Here is a 17,625-nt window from a genome sequence, read left to right as displayed (position 1 = left end):
TCAAAGGCGGTTTTGTTGACACTTTTAGTAAGAATATCAGCAAGTTGCTGCGATGTAGGAACAAAGGGAGTACAAATCTGTCCGGAAACAATCTTCTCTCTCATGAAATATCGATCAACTTCAATATGCTTCGTTTTATTGTGCTGAATCGGATTTGCAGCTATGTTAATAACTGACTTATTATCACAATATAGTGAAAAATGAGCTGTCACTGGAAGACACAAATCAGCTAGTAAGATCTTGAGTCACAATAACTCACATACTCCAAGTGCCATAGCTCTGTATTCTGACTCAACATTGGACCGAGAAACCACATCCTGTTTCTTACTACGCCAAGTGACCAAATTGCCACTAACCTTAGTATAATACCCAGAAGTAGAACGCCTATCAGTCATTGAACCAGCATAATCTGCTTCTGTCCATGCCTCAACACGAAAATGACCATGATTACTGAACAAAATATCTCGACCAGGACATCCCTTAAGATATCTAAGAATACAATAGACTGCAGTAAGATGAAATGTTCGAGGCGAATGCATAAACTGACTTACAACACTAACAGCATAAGCAATGTCTGGGCGAGTCATAGACAAATAGATCAATTTGCCCACAAGTCGCTAATACTGCCCAATATCCGACACACACTCCCCCTCAGAATCAGTTAACCTGTGATTCTACTCAATAGGAGTATCAGCGGGATGAGAACCAAGCTGCCCTGAGTCACTGAGTAAATCAAGGACATACTTTCACTGAGAAATAAATATACCAAACTGGGACTGCGCAACCTCAATACCCATAAAATAGCGAAGATGCCCAAGGTCCTTAATCTCAAATTGACGGCCTAAGTAATTTTTGACCTCAGAAATGTCATGATCATCATCTCCAGTAATAACAATATCATCAACGTAAACAATCAGAGAAACAGCGGAAATAGAGATAAGAAAACTCCGATAGAAGGGTGAGAGTGCAGAATCAGATACAAAATTAGAAATAGGATAAGTACAAGTACGCTTACCCTTACGAGTGGCAATAAGATGATCATCACAGGGAACAGAAGGAAGCGGATCTGAAGGCAAGGAGGCGAGTTGGTCTGACAGAGAAGTGATGGTAGTATCGCGTGGACGCCGTGAGTAAACCTACAGAATGTGACCGTCGTAATGACGAAAACCACGTATCTACAGCTGATTATGATTGTTTTGATAAGGTTATCTCTTGGTACTTTCTATCTCTTAGGAGGAGGGCCCATTGTGCAGTTGTTCCCATTCTTATGGATGTGATTAATGATTTAGTACTCTTTATTACACTATTTTGTTTATATATATTAGAGTTCGGCCGTGTCTGCTTACGTGTACATCCTCTTTGGGATTGAGGGGTAGAATAGGAAAGACGATAAAATTGGAGGGGTATTATTAAAAAAAAGGTGGTGGGAGGATTTTTTGGATGTCTCACTCCTCGAGATATGTGTTACATAGATGATTAGATAATTACAATGATTAATTAACTCCTCGAGATGCATATTGTAATAAATCAGCAACTCTGGTCTTCCTTTATGAATTTTCAAGTTCCAATCGTCTTCTCTAGTGAAGTTTCTTAATCTCCGATCGTAGTATGTTGTTGTCGGTGGGATGTCGGCATAGGAGCCTCCGACGATCGAGTTAAATCTTAATTTTATTTTAGAGCAAAGAGACAAATACACAAAGTATAAGAGAATTTTGTGAAGTTTGTACCTCATGGTTTGAGTGGGTTATCTATAATTGTAGGTTGAACTCATTGAAGGAGGTAGTAAATTTAATTGAAACCTTTCTCCTATGTTGTCATGCATTCATGGCAGTTAATAACCATGATGATGGCAGTTAATGTGTAATCAACGAAACTCGGTGGCAAGTCAGTTCTTCGAGTTGACTCAGTCAATTTATGTAATTGTGGATCCTTTAGGCACCATGCATAGTTTGTGTTACTTGAGTAGCTTAATTTCAGCAAGAGTTTCTCCTTGGTTTGGTGACTGTGCCACCCAATATGAAATGACATGTTATTCGTATCTCTTTAGTGTGTATTGTTCGAGTGAGGGGTCTGACCGAGAAGCCAAAGTACCGAAAGAATTTGACAGATTAGATAAGTGCTATCAATTGATTAAGTTGATTTTCTACATTTGTGAATGAATGGAAGCCCGTAGAAGTGGACTTTACGATTGCATATGGTTCAAGAAATGGTTGGTTGTGATCAACTATGGCAATCCTAGATAGCCTGCAATCTCATCTGATCACAAATTCTCTTTTAACACTTTGATTAGGTAAAATATCATCTTGGATCATAATAGCTTCACAAGGATTCGAGTTTAATTAATGGTTGTCATCTGTTTGTATAAATTGTTTAGAAGACATCTCTAATCTAATGACCTGAAAGATCATTATGAATCTTGAAGAAGTTATATAATTAGTATCTATATTTTTATAGAGAAATATTTTGCAAAAATGAACTTTGTCATTAGATTCAGAAGCATCGGAAAACATAATTTTGTTCATAATGTAAAGTGTTGTGATGAGTTTTTATTAAATAAGTTTTTGGAAAATTGAGTTAATAGATCTTGAAAAGTCATTAAAAATGGATTATAAGACCATAAAATTGAAGATCAGTGGGATTGGATCACAAGGTCGAAAGTTTGATTGACCAAGGCAATTAAATTGACTTGTTGGTCAAACTCACAGCGGTCAAGTCTAAAGCTTGAGAAATGGATGCGCACATGTATAAGGACTTATTTGTAATTTAAAATATTAATTAAAAGGTGATTTTGAAGATTAAAAAGTAAAAAAAATAAAAAATTGGATATTTTTCTTCATTTTGAAAACTAACCAATTTGATTTCAGATATGTGATATTGGAGTTTTCTTGATTTTTGATCAAAATGATCTTTGATTATATTAAGTTTAAATATTAAGGTGGGGGCACTCATGACGAGTAAAATTTTGGTGTGGAACCATTTTTACTGGGCCTTTTCTTATTATAAAAGTAAAGATGATAGAAAAATCAAATGACAAAATCCAAAATTTTGTTCTTTGAGAAAAAGTTATAAAAGATTATCTTGAGGAACTCTTATCCATCAAATTTTCAATGAAAAGCTTACTAAAATCTGTCACCTAACTACCAGTTTCTTCTAATTTTTAGAAGGAGAATAAAAGAGAGTTTGAGAGAAAGGTTAGGTTTTTCAGCGAAAAAGATTCTATAGAAAGTTGAGAAGCAATTAAGTTTAAAAAAGAGAAAGAATAAGACTTTGTTTACTCTCAAATTCAGTTGAATTAGAAATAAAAGTAATTTTTCAATTATGCTTATTATATTAATCGAAACTGAATCGAAATCGTAAATCCCGATTTCGGTTCCCTTTTCATTAGAACTAATTATAGCCGGGGGTCCAAAATAGAACTGAACCAATAGGAACCGAAACTGTTAGGTTCTATCTAGATACCCAGAACCGATTTATTTTCTCATTTCTTTTTATACTATTAGATGATTTAAAGTATTCTTTTACTTCAAAACTAATGCATGTTCTATAAAGTTGTTCAATTTTTCATATAAATATTATAAATTGGAACTTAAAATAAGCAATCTCTTCTAAAAATTTGTTATTTTTAACTGAGATAATTTTTTTATTTTTGAAAATAATCATTAACTATATCTTTAGTATAAAAAATTATAATTGAGCTAATTTTTTTAAAAGAAAAAAAAATTTTAATATTTTATATACTTTTTTTCTCGTTCAGTTCTTAAGATACCCATGTTTTTTGACAGTTTCAATTCTGACTCCCTTTCTTTTGGAACTGGATCCGGAACCAACAAGAATTGGAACCAAAATAAATATAATGGTTATGGTTCTAACTTCCTTAGGTAACCGACACATTGACACCCCTAAATTACTTAACTAAATGAGCTTTACGTTAATCAGTTGATAAAGGGGTAAACTGTTTTTATTGGATCCAATACTTAGACTTATTTGGACCATGGATTTTATCAACAAAAATTCAAGTCCAAGCGGAAGAGGCCTATTTCTTGTCAGTGGGCCCAATTTGAATCTATGGACCCATTTATAATTTCTAAGTACCATTTTTGCATTTTTTTTTTTTTATGTTAAGTAAACTAATAGTGCTCTAATTAAATTCAAATACAAAAAAATCCTAATCCTCATTAACTAGTTTAATATTAAGTAAACAAACCTATAATACTTTTGTGCTCCCCCAATAACCTGTTAAACCCTCAAAAGATAGGTACTCGTATCGGTTCTAGTTCATATTCGTTTGATTCCTTTTAATCTCAATTTGAAACCATAACTTTGGTTTTATTTTCAATTCTAGTTTTGGTTAAATTGGTATCCATTGGCAGTCCCTTGCGCAAATTAATTATTTTGAGCCAATTTAGATGACTATTTGCCTGTTTTTTCTCATACATAAAATAAAAGCGATTTTTAAGAATTTTATTTACAGCTTAGCTTTTGGTTCATATAAGATGAAATTTTGCAATTGACATCTATTAATTTAGTTTATAACATGTTAAACCAATTATCAATAATTATTGTTGAATCTGATTTGTCTCTCTCAAGTTCCCATCTAGCGTATTTATTTTTGTTTTAGGATTTTTAATTACATTCTAGTTATGGAACATAACTGGTTCTATGGTGTAGTGGTTAGCACTCTGGACTTTGAATCCAGCGACCTGGGTTCGAATCCCGGTAGGACCTCTTTTTTATACATAATTTTTTCTGCTTTCTTTCAACCACACATCTTAGGATGCTATTAGAAAAGTAGGTGTGACAATATAAACTATCCTATATATATAATTAATTTCTAGATAACATTAAAAAAGAGAACTGCTATTGGCACCCCAATATCTTAAATTATTTATTAATCACACCCTAATTCAAGATTAAAACACAGATTCAACATTACAAAAGTTTGGTTAAGTAATTAGCTCAGCAATACAAAGCAGTACACAACTGCAGTTGTGTACAATTAGGATTATGCTCATATAAAATCCTAAATCTAGCAAATGGAAGTCTAAAGAGGGGGAGAAAGAGAGTTTCCATTGGCACCCTAACTTTTACTTGTTACACCCCAAAAAAAAAATCAATTATTGAGAATATGTCAAAATTGGGGTGCTAATAGCAGCTCTCAAAAAAATATATATATATATATATATATACCAAAAGGGAAACATAAATCACTTGAACAAGAATTAAAAACAAGAGAGCCAACTTAAATACAAAATCCATTTTTACCAAACATCCAATGGCAAGCTCAAACCGATAAGTAGTGAAAGTCCGTAAAAATCCATTTTTACCAAACATCCAATGGTAAGCTCAAACCGATAAGCAGTGAAAGTCCGTACATTGTGAGTTTGATACCCAGTATGAGCATTAATTCCTCAGGGGTCACCCACGAGGGCACACCCTCACTTACCTGATCCATGCAATGTGTAAGTATTGCACGTGTCCCGAGACTAATCCTGGGACAAGATCATGGTCTATGGACTGGGCAAAGCTCCCACTGTCTACAGGGATAACCGGTTATGAGAAAAGAAAAGACAAAAAAAAAAAAAGTAACAGCTAATTAGCATCCAATTAATCAACAATTCAACTAATGAAAAATCAATCAATCCCCTCTTCTACATAAACAACTGTCTTTTTTTTTCCTTTTTTTTTCAACAGAAAAAATCACATCACCCAACATTTCTAAAAAAAAATAAAAATTCACTGATTTTCTACTGGAATAGCAAGCACTCTCCTGCTTCACGAGAAGAGTTAACAAACCCATTCAGCTCTTATCAGATCATTTAGCGATGAATTGGATGAGATCAATGGATTGACCCACAAAGCCATCATCTGGAATTGTTTTTAAAAGGATCACGAGCACCATCTCTTTTAGGTAAATAAGCATTGTTTGAATGCAATGTCCATAATTCTCCACTTTGATCCAATGGCTTCTCAAAATCTACGAGAAAGTCTTCCAACGTAGCCAACGATTTCAACTGCAGCCCAAGAGAAGCTATCGTTTTCTGACATTCTGCTAGTTTTCCAGCCGCTGCAGCCAATTCTTTCTCCTGCCAACAACAAGACTAAGACTGTTAAATATTGATGCCAAAAATAATATTCATACGTAAATCATCAAAGAATTAGCACACATCTTGGGGTGGCGTTGGCAAAAGTTGGTGTAGCAATAGAATCTCTTTTTCGTGGGGCCGAGAAAAATAGAAGTCAAACAATAATGCAAGCCACAGAAGATCAAGATGGTTAAAAATAGAGAAATTCTATTGCCACACAAACTTTTGCTAACATCACCCCAATTCATATGTAAATCACTAAAGAATTAGCACACATCTTGGGATGGCATTAGCAAAAGATAGTGTGACAATAGAAGCTCTCTAAAATTATTGATGGTGAAAAGTACATTTTTTTTTTGTTTTTTTGGTGGGGCAAGAAGAATAAAAACTCAAAATAATAATGCAATCTACAGAAGATTAACCTGCTTTATCTTCAACTCGCCATTAGAACTTGCAACTCGTCGTAACTCAGCTTCACGTCTGTTTCTGTATATCTCATCCTCTAATTTCTGACACTTGACTGCAATTTCTGCGGACGATGCTCGCTCTTCCTCAACTTGTGCTTCTAATGAACTCACCTTCGCATTGAGGGTGCGAACTTCTGCATCTACTGCTACAAGTTGAGACTCGACAGCTTCTCTCTTTGCATTTACAGCCATTATTTCTACCTCAGTTGCCTTCTTCGACTCATTGGCGAGTTCCATTTGCTTTTGTAGCTCCACCAACTTTTCCTCGGCTTCCCTAAGTTTACCTTGTGATGTCTCGAGCTGTTCTTGGCAGCTCGATAAAGCCATCTCAAGTCCTTCTTTCTCCATCTCTATCTTCTCTAACTTGTCTTCCAACTCAGCCGTTCGTTGGATTATGGCTTCGAGATCCACTTTCAATTGCCCATCCACACTATTAGGTTGGTCCGAAACAGAACACAATTCAATATCACGGCTTCCACTTTGGGTATCGGGCAATGCTGCAAGCCTCTCCATCTCAAGAAAATCATCCATGAGATCGATCTCCGGAGAAGAGGCAGCCGCAAGATTTCGAACGATAGGCTTCTCGTTCTTGAACTGATCAAGCTCGGCGATTAGTGCCGATGCCCACGAGTCTGAGCAGCTGGGCTCACACCCATTGAGCTCCAAACTAGTCATCTTGCGGACATCGGTCTCCATTGTGAGCGAATGCTCCCCACTATCCGATTGGCTATCTGTAAGTGATTCAACATAAACTGAGGCAGTAACAGACTTGTGATCATTAGTTGAGGATGCTTTACGAGCCACCGATCTTAGCCTTCGGCACTCTGCCTCGAGTTTCACCACCTTCTTTATGCTCTCCAAATGTTGTTTGCTTGCCGATTCAGCTGATAGTGTACTTAGATCCCTCTCAAGAGTCCTGATTCCAAGTTCTTCAACTCGAGCTAGGAGTTCAAGCTTGAGGGTTGAGTTTTCTTTCTCAGTAGCCTCGAGTTTCGGTCGGAGGCTGGGATCAATAGATGCAGCGGCTTCAGCTTTCGCAGCTTGAACTTGAGTCTGGAGCTCGGCAACCTGGTTCTCAAGCTCGAATTTGGTGGATTCCCATTCACTGGTTTTCTTAACAACAGCTTCGTGGATTTTCTTGTCTTGCTCTTCCCTTGCTTGACGAAGCTGCCTGACGCACTCCTTGAGAGCACCATCAAGGTGACCTATCCGATCTTCAAGGGCTGAGTTCTTCTGAGCTGCAGCGTCGAGCTGGTGCTTCAAAGCCACCATTTCAGTTTCTGCCTTTTCCCATCCTGGAATTTGATATTTCATACAGAAAAACCATATTTATCATGAGTGAATGATAAAAATATCATAAATATAAAGAATCCTTAGCTGCAAATAACTGTCAAAGTAAAATAATGGGCAAGTTACCTTCAAAACATGCAATTTAAATTTACAACAAATATCCCCACAAACCCTTATCATTCATTGAAGAAAATTCCCTTAAAATTATTGTGTAAAACAAAGAAAACCCTTCCACAGTAAAATCTCTCCACACTGTGTAAGCATTTCCATTGATTTATTCATTCAACACTTTCATCTCCTTGAAAGGCACAATGGGATTTGTTTGCAAAGCTATTAAAGAGTGGTTTTAATAAGAGAGATTCTATTGCCACACCAACTTTTGCTAACGCCGCCTCAATTCATATGTAAATCACCAAAGAATTAGCACACATCTTGGAGTGGCGTTAGCAAAAGTTGGTGTGGCAATAAAATCTCTCTTTAATAACCAGAATTTGAGATGGGTAAAAGTAACGCTAAAAGATATGATCCTCTACAATGAAAGTACGCATAACAAAACTAACACAATTTCATGTTCTGTCCTCTGCATAACTCAGAACTGTCATTCAAAACAACGTTTCTCAAAAAAAAAAAAAAAAAGACTATCATATTTGTAGATGATGCTAATGAAATGAGTATGGTCACAGTTTTTTGGTCAAACAATGGGAATATGCCTTTCAAAATTCTTCTTCCCCGTTGCTAGTTTTTGTTCCTCCTTGTGTGTGTGGGTGTGCGCAAACAGGTGTAAGTGGGTTTGGGGGGGGGGGGGGGGAGTGCTCGTGCGTGTGTGTGTGTGTGTGTATGTGTGTTATTTTCTGCTTTTCACTTTCTTAGATTTCTTAGAGACAACTTTGCCTTCCACTCCTTTTCACCCAATATAATCCAACTCATCAAAACGCAAATAAACCATAGCTGACACCATGTCAACATGATTACTACCTGAGACAGCTTCTTCTGCAACTTTGGCATGTTGCTTCACTAAATCCTCTTTGGCACTGATGTTTAAAAGAGCAGCAGAAAGTTTCTCTCTGAGACTCTTAGAACTGTCATCAACTTCTTCACAACTAGCTACAGCTTTTGACATGACCTCTGGTGATTGAGTGCTATGATTTGGTGATGCCCTCGATGCGTCCTGTGTCATTGATTACACAATAAAAGCCATCACATTTGGATAAAAATGACGGTAACCCAGAAACATACCTAATTAGATTCAAAGATTGAGAATATGCATTATCACCCAATATGATATTCTTAAAGCCATAGTAAAAGAAGCATTATTAACAACAAATAAGGACCCAAAGATTCAAGATCTAACTGTGACCCATAGAGATAATAGTGTGGAAAGTTAAGCACTTATCTCTTGGGATTGTAATACACCACCCGGCTCTGGAGGCATTGCCCACGGAGGCCCACTCTTTGGCTTCTTTCAATATGGTACCCTTCTATTTTGGGCCCCCAAGTTGCCCCTTCAAAGACTTGAACCCTAAACACGGTGCTGGCCTTGATACCATTTGATATGAATGTAACCAATACACCAAAAGCACCTAGCTGATAATTGTGTAGAATGTTAAGCCCATGACTCTTGGAGTCATGCAACTTGATTGTTGACCAAGATGTAGGGACTCCACTCAATCATAGTTTCACCAGTTTCATTTTATCTTCTCACGCATTCCACTCTTGTCTCACAAAATTCAAGGTTTAGATTAGTTGGTTCTGTCTCTTTTTATGTGGTATTACGGGCTAATACCTTGTGCCTGCTCAAAAACTGGAGGAATCCCCATAAATCTTTGTTTTTTAAATTCTCATAGTGAGTGGTAGTGATTTTCAAATCCAGATTCAGGTTATTACCACTCATAAGCTTTACAAAGTTGCCAAATTGGCATATTTAAAAATCATACTTTTATCTCAGAAAAAATTCCAAATTTTGGTAAAAATACAGAATTGTAAAATGTAAGATAGACAGATGAGCAGTTTTTGAATTTATAGGATGAATCTACACATCGAAATCAAATCAAAATCTCTAGGCCTGGTTCAATGTTCTAAAATTTTCACATCGACAGATATAAATAGTGGATATTTATTTTAACCTTTTTATGTTGTCTTTTTTCTGAAAAAAAAAAAAAATATATATATATATATATATATATAATATATATATATATATATAGGGAACGGATCAAGGGACATATGTAAAAACAATGTAACATTAATAAATTTTCAAAATATGGCTTAGAAGTTTCGGATTGAGCTGATTTTTTGTGAGGATGATCTCTATGATGGGAAGATCATCCGGAAAAAAAAATCTGTCCAATCTGAAACTTCTAACCCCATTAAAAGTGATTTAGAATGTGGACCGTCGATTTTTTGCCAATTTTGCCAATAATTTGTAAATCACTTTTGATGGATTTAGAAGTTTCAGATTGAGCTGATTTTTTGTGAGGATGATCTTCTTGTCATAGTGACCATCCTCGCAAAAAATCAGCTCAATCCAAAACCTCTAACCCATATTTTGAAAAACCATTGTTTTTACATATGTCCCATGAACTGCCCCCATATATATATATATATATATATGGTGATAGTCAGAGACATACATGAAAGGAAGATAGAGGCTGCAAATGGGATCAAGAATTAAGAAACCAAGGTAGGAGAATAGTGATGATCAATGTTTATATGGAAAGGGGCGCCAATCTGCCAAAATGAAGAAACAAATCAAAGATTGAGAAAAAGACCACAGATCTGGAACAACAACAGGTTTTAGAACTCTGCAAAAGATAGATAAATAAAATACTGCTTTTCTTTTCCTTACCCATCACAGATCGGTGATCCCAAGTCTCAATATCACGAAATTCAACAACAGACTGGATCGAAGAGCAAGAGTTGATTGGACATATCAGGCTTAAAGTGGAGTGGACATGAAAAAAAAAATGTGGGAGTGCTCTATGACACAAAATTCTAAGAAGCGCAAACTTGCCTCAGTTTCATGAAAAAAAAAAAAAAAGAAGTGAAAAAGCTGTTACCTATTAATCAAAATGATACATTAGCAAATTGTTTCTTCTGAATGTATGTGCAAAAGTCATAATAAGCATTAAATTCAACTTCAATCATCATCATCGAACTTCAGTATTCCATCATCATAATCACCACAACCACCAACACTAGCACTATCACCATCATAATCATCTTCGTCATTGCTATCATCATACATTATGAGCATGATGATCTATTAATAAAATCAAAATGATACATTAGCAAATTGTCATTCTTCTGAATGTATGTGCAAAAGTCATAATAAGCATTACCACATTCAACTTCATGATCATCATCATCGAACTTCAGTATTCCATCATCATAATCACCACAACCACCAACACTAGCACTATCACCATCATAATCATCTTCGTCATTGCTATCATCATACATTATGAGCATGATGATCATCATCATCGTCATTATTACCTAAGCTCCATCATTGTATTAAGTCATCACCACCACATAATCGTCATTACTATGAGTGGCACATTGTTGTTCTCATTGACAATTATATAAGCTTCCCTAAAGGGACTAATCTCTTAACAGTTTAATATCAAATCTAAAATATGATTGTTTAAACGAAAGTAAAATACAAACTGAATAACTATTAAACGTATACTAATAGTTAATGCTCAGTATCTTGCACTGTTTTCTAATAATTATTTTGACACGTTCAAGTCTTCAATAAGTACCACATATAGCATAATCTGTACATGGCAAATAATATTTCGTCAAAGCCAATTCAAATAGTATCTCTATTCTTTCTGAGGCTTTATAGGGAGTTCTGTCCCCATAAACCTGGGTGAGACAGAGGTAATAGAGGTCCTTGAGTCCTAATTCTCTCGCTTGAGAGAGAGAGAGAGAGTTGTACGTAAGGGTCGATGAAATAAAGAAAGAAGAGGCATTTTCTCTCTCCAAGAAGAAACTTCAAATTCACAGAGGAAATCTATAATTGCTTTCTATTTTCCTTTTGTTGTTCTTCATTTTTCTTCATTCTTTAATTCCTAGTATAGTTCCACAATTTCTAGTGTAGTTCTTTAATTGCTAGCTATAATCCTTCAATATCATGTTTTTTTATTTTCTCCATGAATCATATGCATGAAAATCTACCAAAGGAAACCTGTCATAGATCATGAATTTGATCTGCCTATCACAGAGTGGTGTGATTAATGCGTACTTAGTCACTCATCTCTACCATGCAAGTGTTGATTGATGACTCCTCAGAGTTGGTGCCAGCCCTTGAGCTTTTCTCTGGCAACTACCACCAAAGTGGCCTTTTGTAATAGGTCAGAAGTGGCAGGGACCCTCCACTGACTATCAAGACTTAATGGATTTGTATTTGTATTTTTAGTTCTCGAGTCATTTTGGGGGAATTAGTAATTGTGACAGATGTGAGTGGGAGAGAGTCTTGTATGTAAGAGATTAAGAAATAAAAAAGAGGAGCTTTCTCTCACCATGAGAGAAGCTCAGAATTCATGGAAGAAATCAGTAATCTCTTTTTGTTTTCTTCTTTGTTCTTTAATTCGAAGTGTTGTTCTTATTTCCTAGTGTAATTTGTCTTCTAATGCCAAACAGTAACTCTTTAAATTTTTGTATTTGTGCTATTTTCTTAATTTCCTCCATGAATCATTTGCACATCGAAAGGAACCTAGATCGGAAATTCGATATGCCTCCCGTCGGAAAAGGGAAAGTAATGAACAAAAGAATTTTAGAAGACAATATGGCACTATGAGTGTAGTAGTATGCAAGTTAGAAGCATCAATTCCTATTGGTAAATCATTCTCAAGGAGTACAAAGGAACTAACTCTCATAATTAATCGTAAACTTCCATCTTTTCTAGTTATTGTTGTTCCCCTCCCATTAGCAGTTATGTGCATGGGCTATTTTATACATCAGGATTCACGTTCTATTCTAGTTTACATGCTCATTACTCACCAAGAAACAAGTGATTTGTGCAGAGAAAAATTCAGGTGGAAGAAATGTTCAAGCAGAGAAAGTGAGCAAAAAATCTAGTTCTGATTGATGGGGACCAAAAGGATTTCTTCTACTGTCTTAAGCCTTTATTTTTTTTATACATATACCTTTATTGGTGGAAGAAAAGATGTACAAAAGGCAGTCAAGATAAGCAACCGAAGTGCAAAAAGAAAGAAAAGGGAAGAAACTACCTCAAGTATACAAACTCCCACCTAAAAATAAACTCCTAAAAAAGAACCCCTTTGAACTCAAAAAAATCTTATTTAACTTGGTCATTAGCTAATTTGTTAATGATCACACGAAATGAAGAATCATGGTCATGGTTGCCATATTCATGGAATTGCCCATTACCGTATCTGGGCATCTTAAACAAGTACGCTAAGCATTTTGAAGTATCCCGGTACCATAGGTGAATTATGTTCTTTGCAATCCTAGAATAAGAAACTGTAAAGGTTCTTAGTGCGTAGTTCACTACTAAGATCAAGTAATTGTCATCTTCAGAGCCTCCTTAAAGGTAAAGCTTCATTGGTATTTCAAAGTAACACAAATGCAGGCTAAATTAAAAGGACTAAAAGTGTTATATGCCCACTCCCAAGGGGTTATTGAAATTGATTTTTACAATAGTAGTGGTTCCCTGAAACTTGCAAAAGATCTTTCATAAAATGGTACACCCATTTGTTTCTTTCCAAAAGATAAAAGGGATTGAGACAACCAAGGTTGTTACAAAACTTTGAAGAGCTATAATACAGATTTACTGAGACTCATGAAATACAATCACTAAACCATAGTATTAAATTTTGACATATTTCAACAAAATATACTGATTTTTTTTTTTTTTTACCGGTAGAATTTAGATATTATTCTACTATTTTACTACTCTTATTTTATCATTTTTATAAATTAATTAATTAATTAAATTTTAAAACCATAAAAATACCCCCGTCTAAGCATTCACGAGTAAATATACCGAATTTTTTTTATTTTTTTTTATAGATAAAGATAAATTTATTGAAAAAGATAACGAGGGGGTCGAGATGACCAACCCAAGAAACAAAGAGAAGCAACAAGAAAAAACAAAACAAGGAAGAAAAAGCAAACAACACGCAAATGACAAGAAACTCTCACGCCAACAAACAAACCCTATCCCATCTCACAATAAAATCTTCAAAGAAAACCCCCTTAAATTACTTATGAAGTTTGCTCCAAGAGTACATCTCCACAACATCTATAATTCCTTTGAGAACATTTTCCTATAATCCTTATGAGGTCAAATACTTGATTTCACAATCCATTGGTGGAAGGATGCCTCATATGCATTATGAAGCCAATAGTTTAGTAAAGAAATAACAACTTGGAGTAGGTTTTTTATCTCATAGAATCTTGGTCGTGTATGCTAGATATATAATAACTTTTTGGCCCAATTTTCATTTTCGAAGTTAGGGTGCATTATGTCTTTACCTAATAATCTTATTATTCACCTATTGAAAAAAGACAAAAGAAAATAAATCCATAGGGACAAACATAGTGAATTTTTCTCTTGAGAATCTTGTCAAATAGGAGAAAGTAGAGGAAACAAACTCAATAGAGATAGATATCTAAATACATCAGTACATCAAGGTAGTTGAAGGGCAAGACTAGAATAAGGGAGTTCTTCATATATTCTATAAATAATACAAAAATGTTTTACACAAGCACTCTTAGGTGTGTATGGCCAATCTTAGAAAATACATTAACTACTTTGACAAGAATAGCAGAAAATAAATTAGAAATAGTCAATTTCTTAGCATATTGGAAGGGACTTTAAGGTTAAATATTTTTGTAATGCAAAGAAAAGTGAAGAGAGAAACAACATCTAGCATGAGAATCGATAAAAAAATAGAAATAAAAATAAATCGAACATGAGAAGCTTTGAAAGCTATGTGGATAGAAATTCTTCATCGATTTCCAACTCAGGTAGACTACCTTTACTTGGGCGAATAACCAAGATGACCCAATCATGAGCAAACTAGGTAGGTTATTCATCCACGTATGGGTCATATAACATTCTTTTAGTGCTAAATCAAGAAGCAATCCCAAAACGTTGTTTGATCATTATACTTCTTGTGTGTTTGGTCACGGGCATGGCGTTATGAACCAACATCTATCACCATAAAGAATCGAAAGAGATGTGGTTGAAGGCTCCGAACTTCATTGAAATAGTGGGATTTCAGAAGAAGGTCATTGATTTTCTGGGAAAGGCTGATTCTGTGTTTTCCAAGAAGTTAAAGGTTCTTAAGGGCAGGGATTTGGGAAGGAAAAGCAAAGTAGGTCGGGAAGCCAACCCAACATAGAATAAAGGTCAATCAATAGAAAAAGAATAATAGGAAGAACTTGAGGATCCTACATGGATAAGGCTTAGGAAATCAAACAAATTAATAAAAATATGTTCATCAAGTCTGTTTCAAGCAAAACACATACTTTCCATGTATTAATGTGTTTCTTAAAGAAAATCTGTGCTCCCAAGAATACATATTACTTTAAAACTATAGTTTCACTATAGACTCAAACACAAAGTTCTTTAAAGATAGTTTTTCCACCATAGGATTACCTCAAACTGGCTTCAAGAACCCTTGCAAATAATGTCCACAAAAAGAAGCCAATAACTAAAGCACTAAATGGGTTTTTTTAGATTTCTAAGTAGGTTGATCTGTAACAATATTCAGATTTTATAATGTTGTCAACAATTTCAATCTAAATGTCAAATGGAATAATTAAATTGAACTCAAGAGGAAAGAATCAACCGCCTACCTGATCATCTGAGTATCGTTCGGAGTGAGAAGATAAAGATCCTGAACTTTCCGTTTCGCCGCCAGGACTCTTTTCAGAAGATTTTCTCCTCCATAGCCAACTCCGACGGTCCATCTCCTAATCCAACAATCGAAAACCGTGTGGCACCTCACAGTGATCTAATCTGCACACACATTCCCACCAATCTTCCACAAATCACTAACAAAGAACTCAAAAACTAAAACTCTGCCAATGTGGGAAAAAAAAAGAACTAGATTTTGTAATTTATCCCAAACATGTCTTTGTTCTACAAATGGATTCTCAAATCTCAACTGTTTAACAAAAAGAGGGGACTCTCCTCATCATTCATTTTCTCAGCTTTGCTTCAAATCCACCCTAAAACCATCCAAACTTCAACAAAAATACAACTTTCTTAAAAAACCCAAAAAGTAAAATGAGATAAAATAAAGACAAAAAGATAATCAAAGATAAACCATAAAAGATTGTTTCTCTGTTCCATTCAAACAGACCCACTCCAGAAACAGTTGATGAACCCCAATTCAAACAATAAAAATATTTAAAAATAAATAAAAAACCATTCCTTGAAACACAAAATGAGAAGTACCCAGAAAAATAAAACCTACCTAATCTTCCAAAAGTCCACACATACAAAAAAATCAAGATAACTCAGAAATCATGAATACCCATTTCAGAAAACCCCCGCAATATGAGTTACCCATCATACCAAAAGGTTCACTTTTTTCAAAAACACCAAAATGTAAATTATAAATTAAAATAATAAAAGGTGAAATAGAGCAAATGTAATTGACTGGAACCCAAATCAACACTTAGATCAGAAGGAAACCCAATAAAATATTAGAATATATAACATGAACCCACCCATAAAAAATAAAAAAATAAACTCTGCAAAAACTGTGGAATGTCAGTAGAAATAAAGATGAAGAGGAAGAACAAAATATGGGTTTTCTTTTTTTTAGTATTTTTACCTGATATTTCAATTTCAAAAGAAAAAGAGGGAAGAGCATGTGAAGTTGTGAAGAAGAAGGAGTTGGTCACAATAAAGACCCACTTTTCAGCTTTTTTGTGTTTTTCAAATGAAGCTGCCCTTATTCAAGCGGGAACATCGGATGAGACTTTTGAGATTTCTCTGTAGTCTCTACTTCCATCAATTAATTATTTAACTCTAAAAGACAATATTTCAGAGATCTCTCTCTCTCTCTCTCTATCTCTTGCTGTGTCTCACACAGCCTTTACTGTTTTGGCTTGTTTTGTTCATAGTTAATGCAATTAGAGAGAGAAAACAGAGTTATTATTTGGATGTCCTTGGCTTCTCAAAACACCCTCTATTTTAGCAGAAAATTACGTAATTGCACTTATGTATTTCTCTTTCCCTACCTTTTGTCTTTCTTGTCTGAATGAATAGAGAGATTCAAGGTTCTTCTATGAGACTGAGACAATAAGAACGGTCTACGAAATCCTTGGTGCATCTGCTTTAAGGAAAATTACTTAATGAACCCTAATGGAAGAAATTTATTTATTTATAATGCCGCCTCACAATTGTTTTAAGTAAATTTACTCAATCAACCCTTAATGGAAGAATTTATTTCTAATGCCCTCTCACACCCAACCTTCAATCGTTGGGATGAGGATAGATGATTCAAACTGTCAAGGTCTACAGTTCCAAGGATTGAAATTAATTTTTTATCCCATTGTCAATATCTACCTTTTACAGCCGTCTAGAATCAATGGCTTTAAATTGTCAATCTTGACATTTGAACATGAATCATGGACATCAATGATTCAAAATGTGTATCTCTACTATTGAGTTTGATGTTTACAGGAGTTAGGAAACATTAAATGGGTCGGACCTAACCCCAAATTCGAGTGATCCAAAAACTGAATTTAGCAGGTGAAATCTATATTTCATCAAGACCCTACATGTGTCCTACACATGA

General features: G+C 35.0%; 1 protein-coding gene and 1 non-coding gene across 2 annotated transcripts; one reads left to right on the top strand and one right to left on the bottom strand.

Annotated features, from left to right (window-relative positions):
- Nucleotides 1-4,653: 4,653 nt before the first annotated feature.
- Nucleotides 4,654-4,725, top strand: TRNAQ-UUG (transfer RNA glutamine (anticodon UUG)). The gene has a single exon. It is a non-coding gene; the product is annotated as a tRNA-Gln (tRNA).
- An 852-nt stretch (nt 4,726-5,577) lies between these two features.
- Nucleotides 5,578-16,953, bottom strand: LOC147409917 (filament-like plant protein). The gene is made up of 5 exons (XM_086432086.1): nt 16,657-16,953; nt 15,671-15,833; nt 8,816-9,008; nt 6,506-7,845; nt 5,578-6,083 (listed from the first exon to the last, which is right to left on the bottom strand). Exons 2-5 carry the CDS (start codon nt 15,782-15,784, stop codon nt 5,862-5,864), a joined length of 1,869 nt encoding a protein of 622 aa, XP_086288212.1. The 5' UTR covers nt 15,785-15,833; nt 16,657-16,953; the 3' UTR covers nt 5,578-5,861.
- Between the last annotated feature and the right edge of the window lie 672 nt (nt 16,954-17,625).

This window comes from Akebia trifoliata, chromosome 2 (assembly GCF_017979445.1).
Source record: "Akebia trifoliata isolate Shusen 1 chromosome 2, ASM1797944v1, whole genome shotgun sequence".
In the NCBI taxonomy this organism is placed as follows: domain Eukaryota; kingdom Viridiplantae; phylum Streptophyta; class Magnoliopsida; order Ranunculales; family Lardizabalaceae; genus Akebia; species Akebia trifoliata.
This window is presented reverse-complemented; position numbering and strand designations above follow the sequence as displayed.

Bases quoted from the DNA above. Each gene is read 5' to 3' on its own strand.
- LOC147409917 (XM_086432086.1), bottom strand. From the start codon at position 15,784: ATGGACCGTCGGAGTTGGCTATGGAGGAGAAAATCTTCTGAAAAGAGT. The intron at 9,009-15,670 runs GTAGGCGGTTGA...TCAATGACACAG, and splicing joins AACGATACTCAGATGATCAG to GACGCATCGAGGGCATCACC. The intron at 7,846-8,815 runs GTAGTAATCATG...ATCAAATTCCAG, and splicing joins TGCAGAAGAAGCTGTCTCAG to GATGGGAAAAGGCAGAAACT.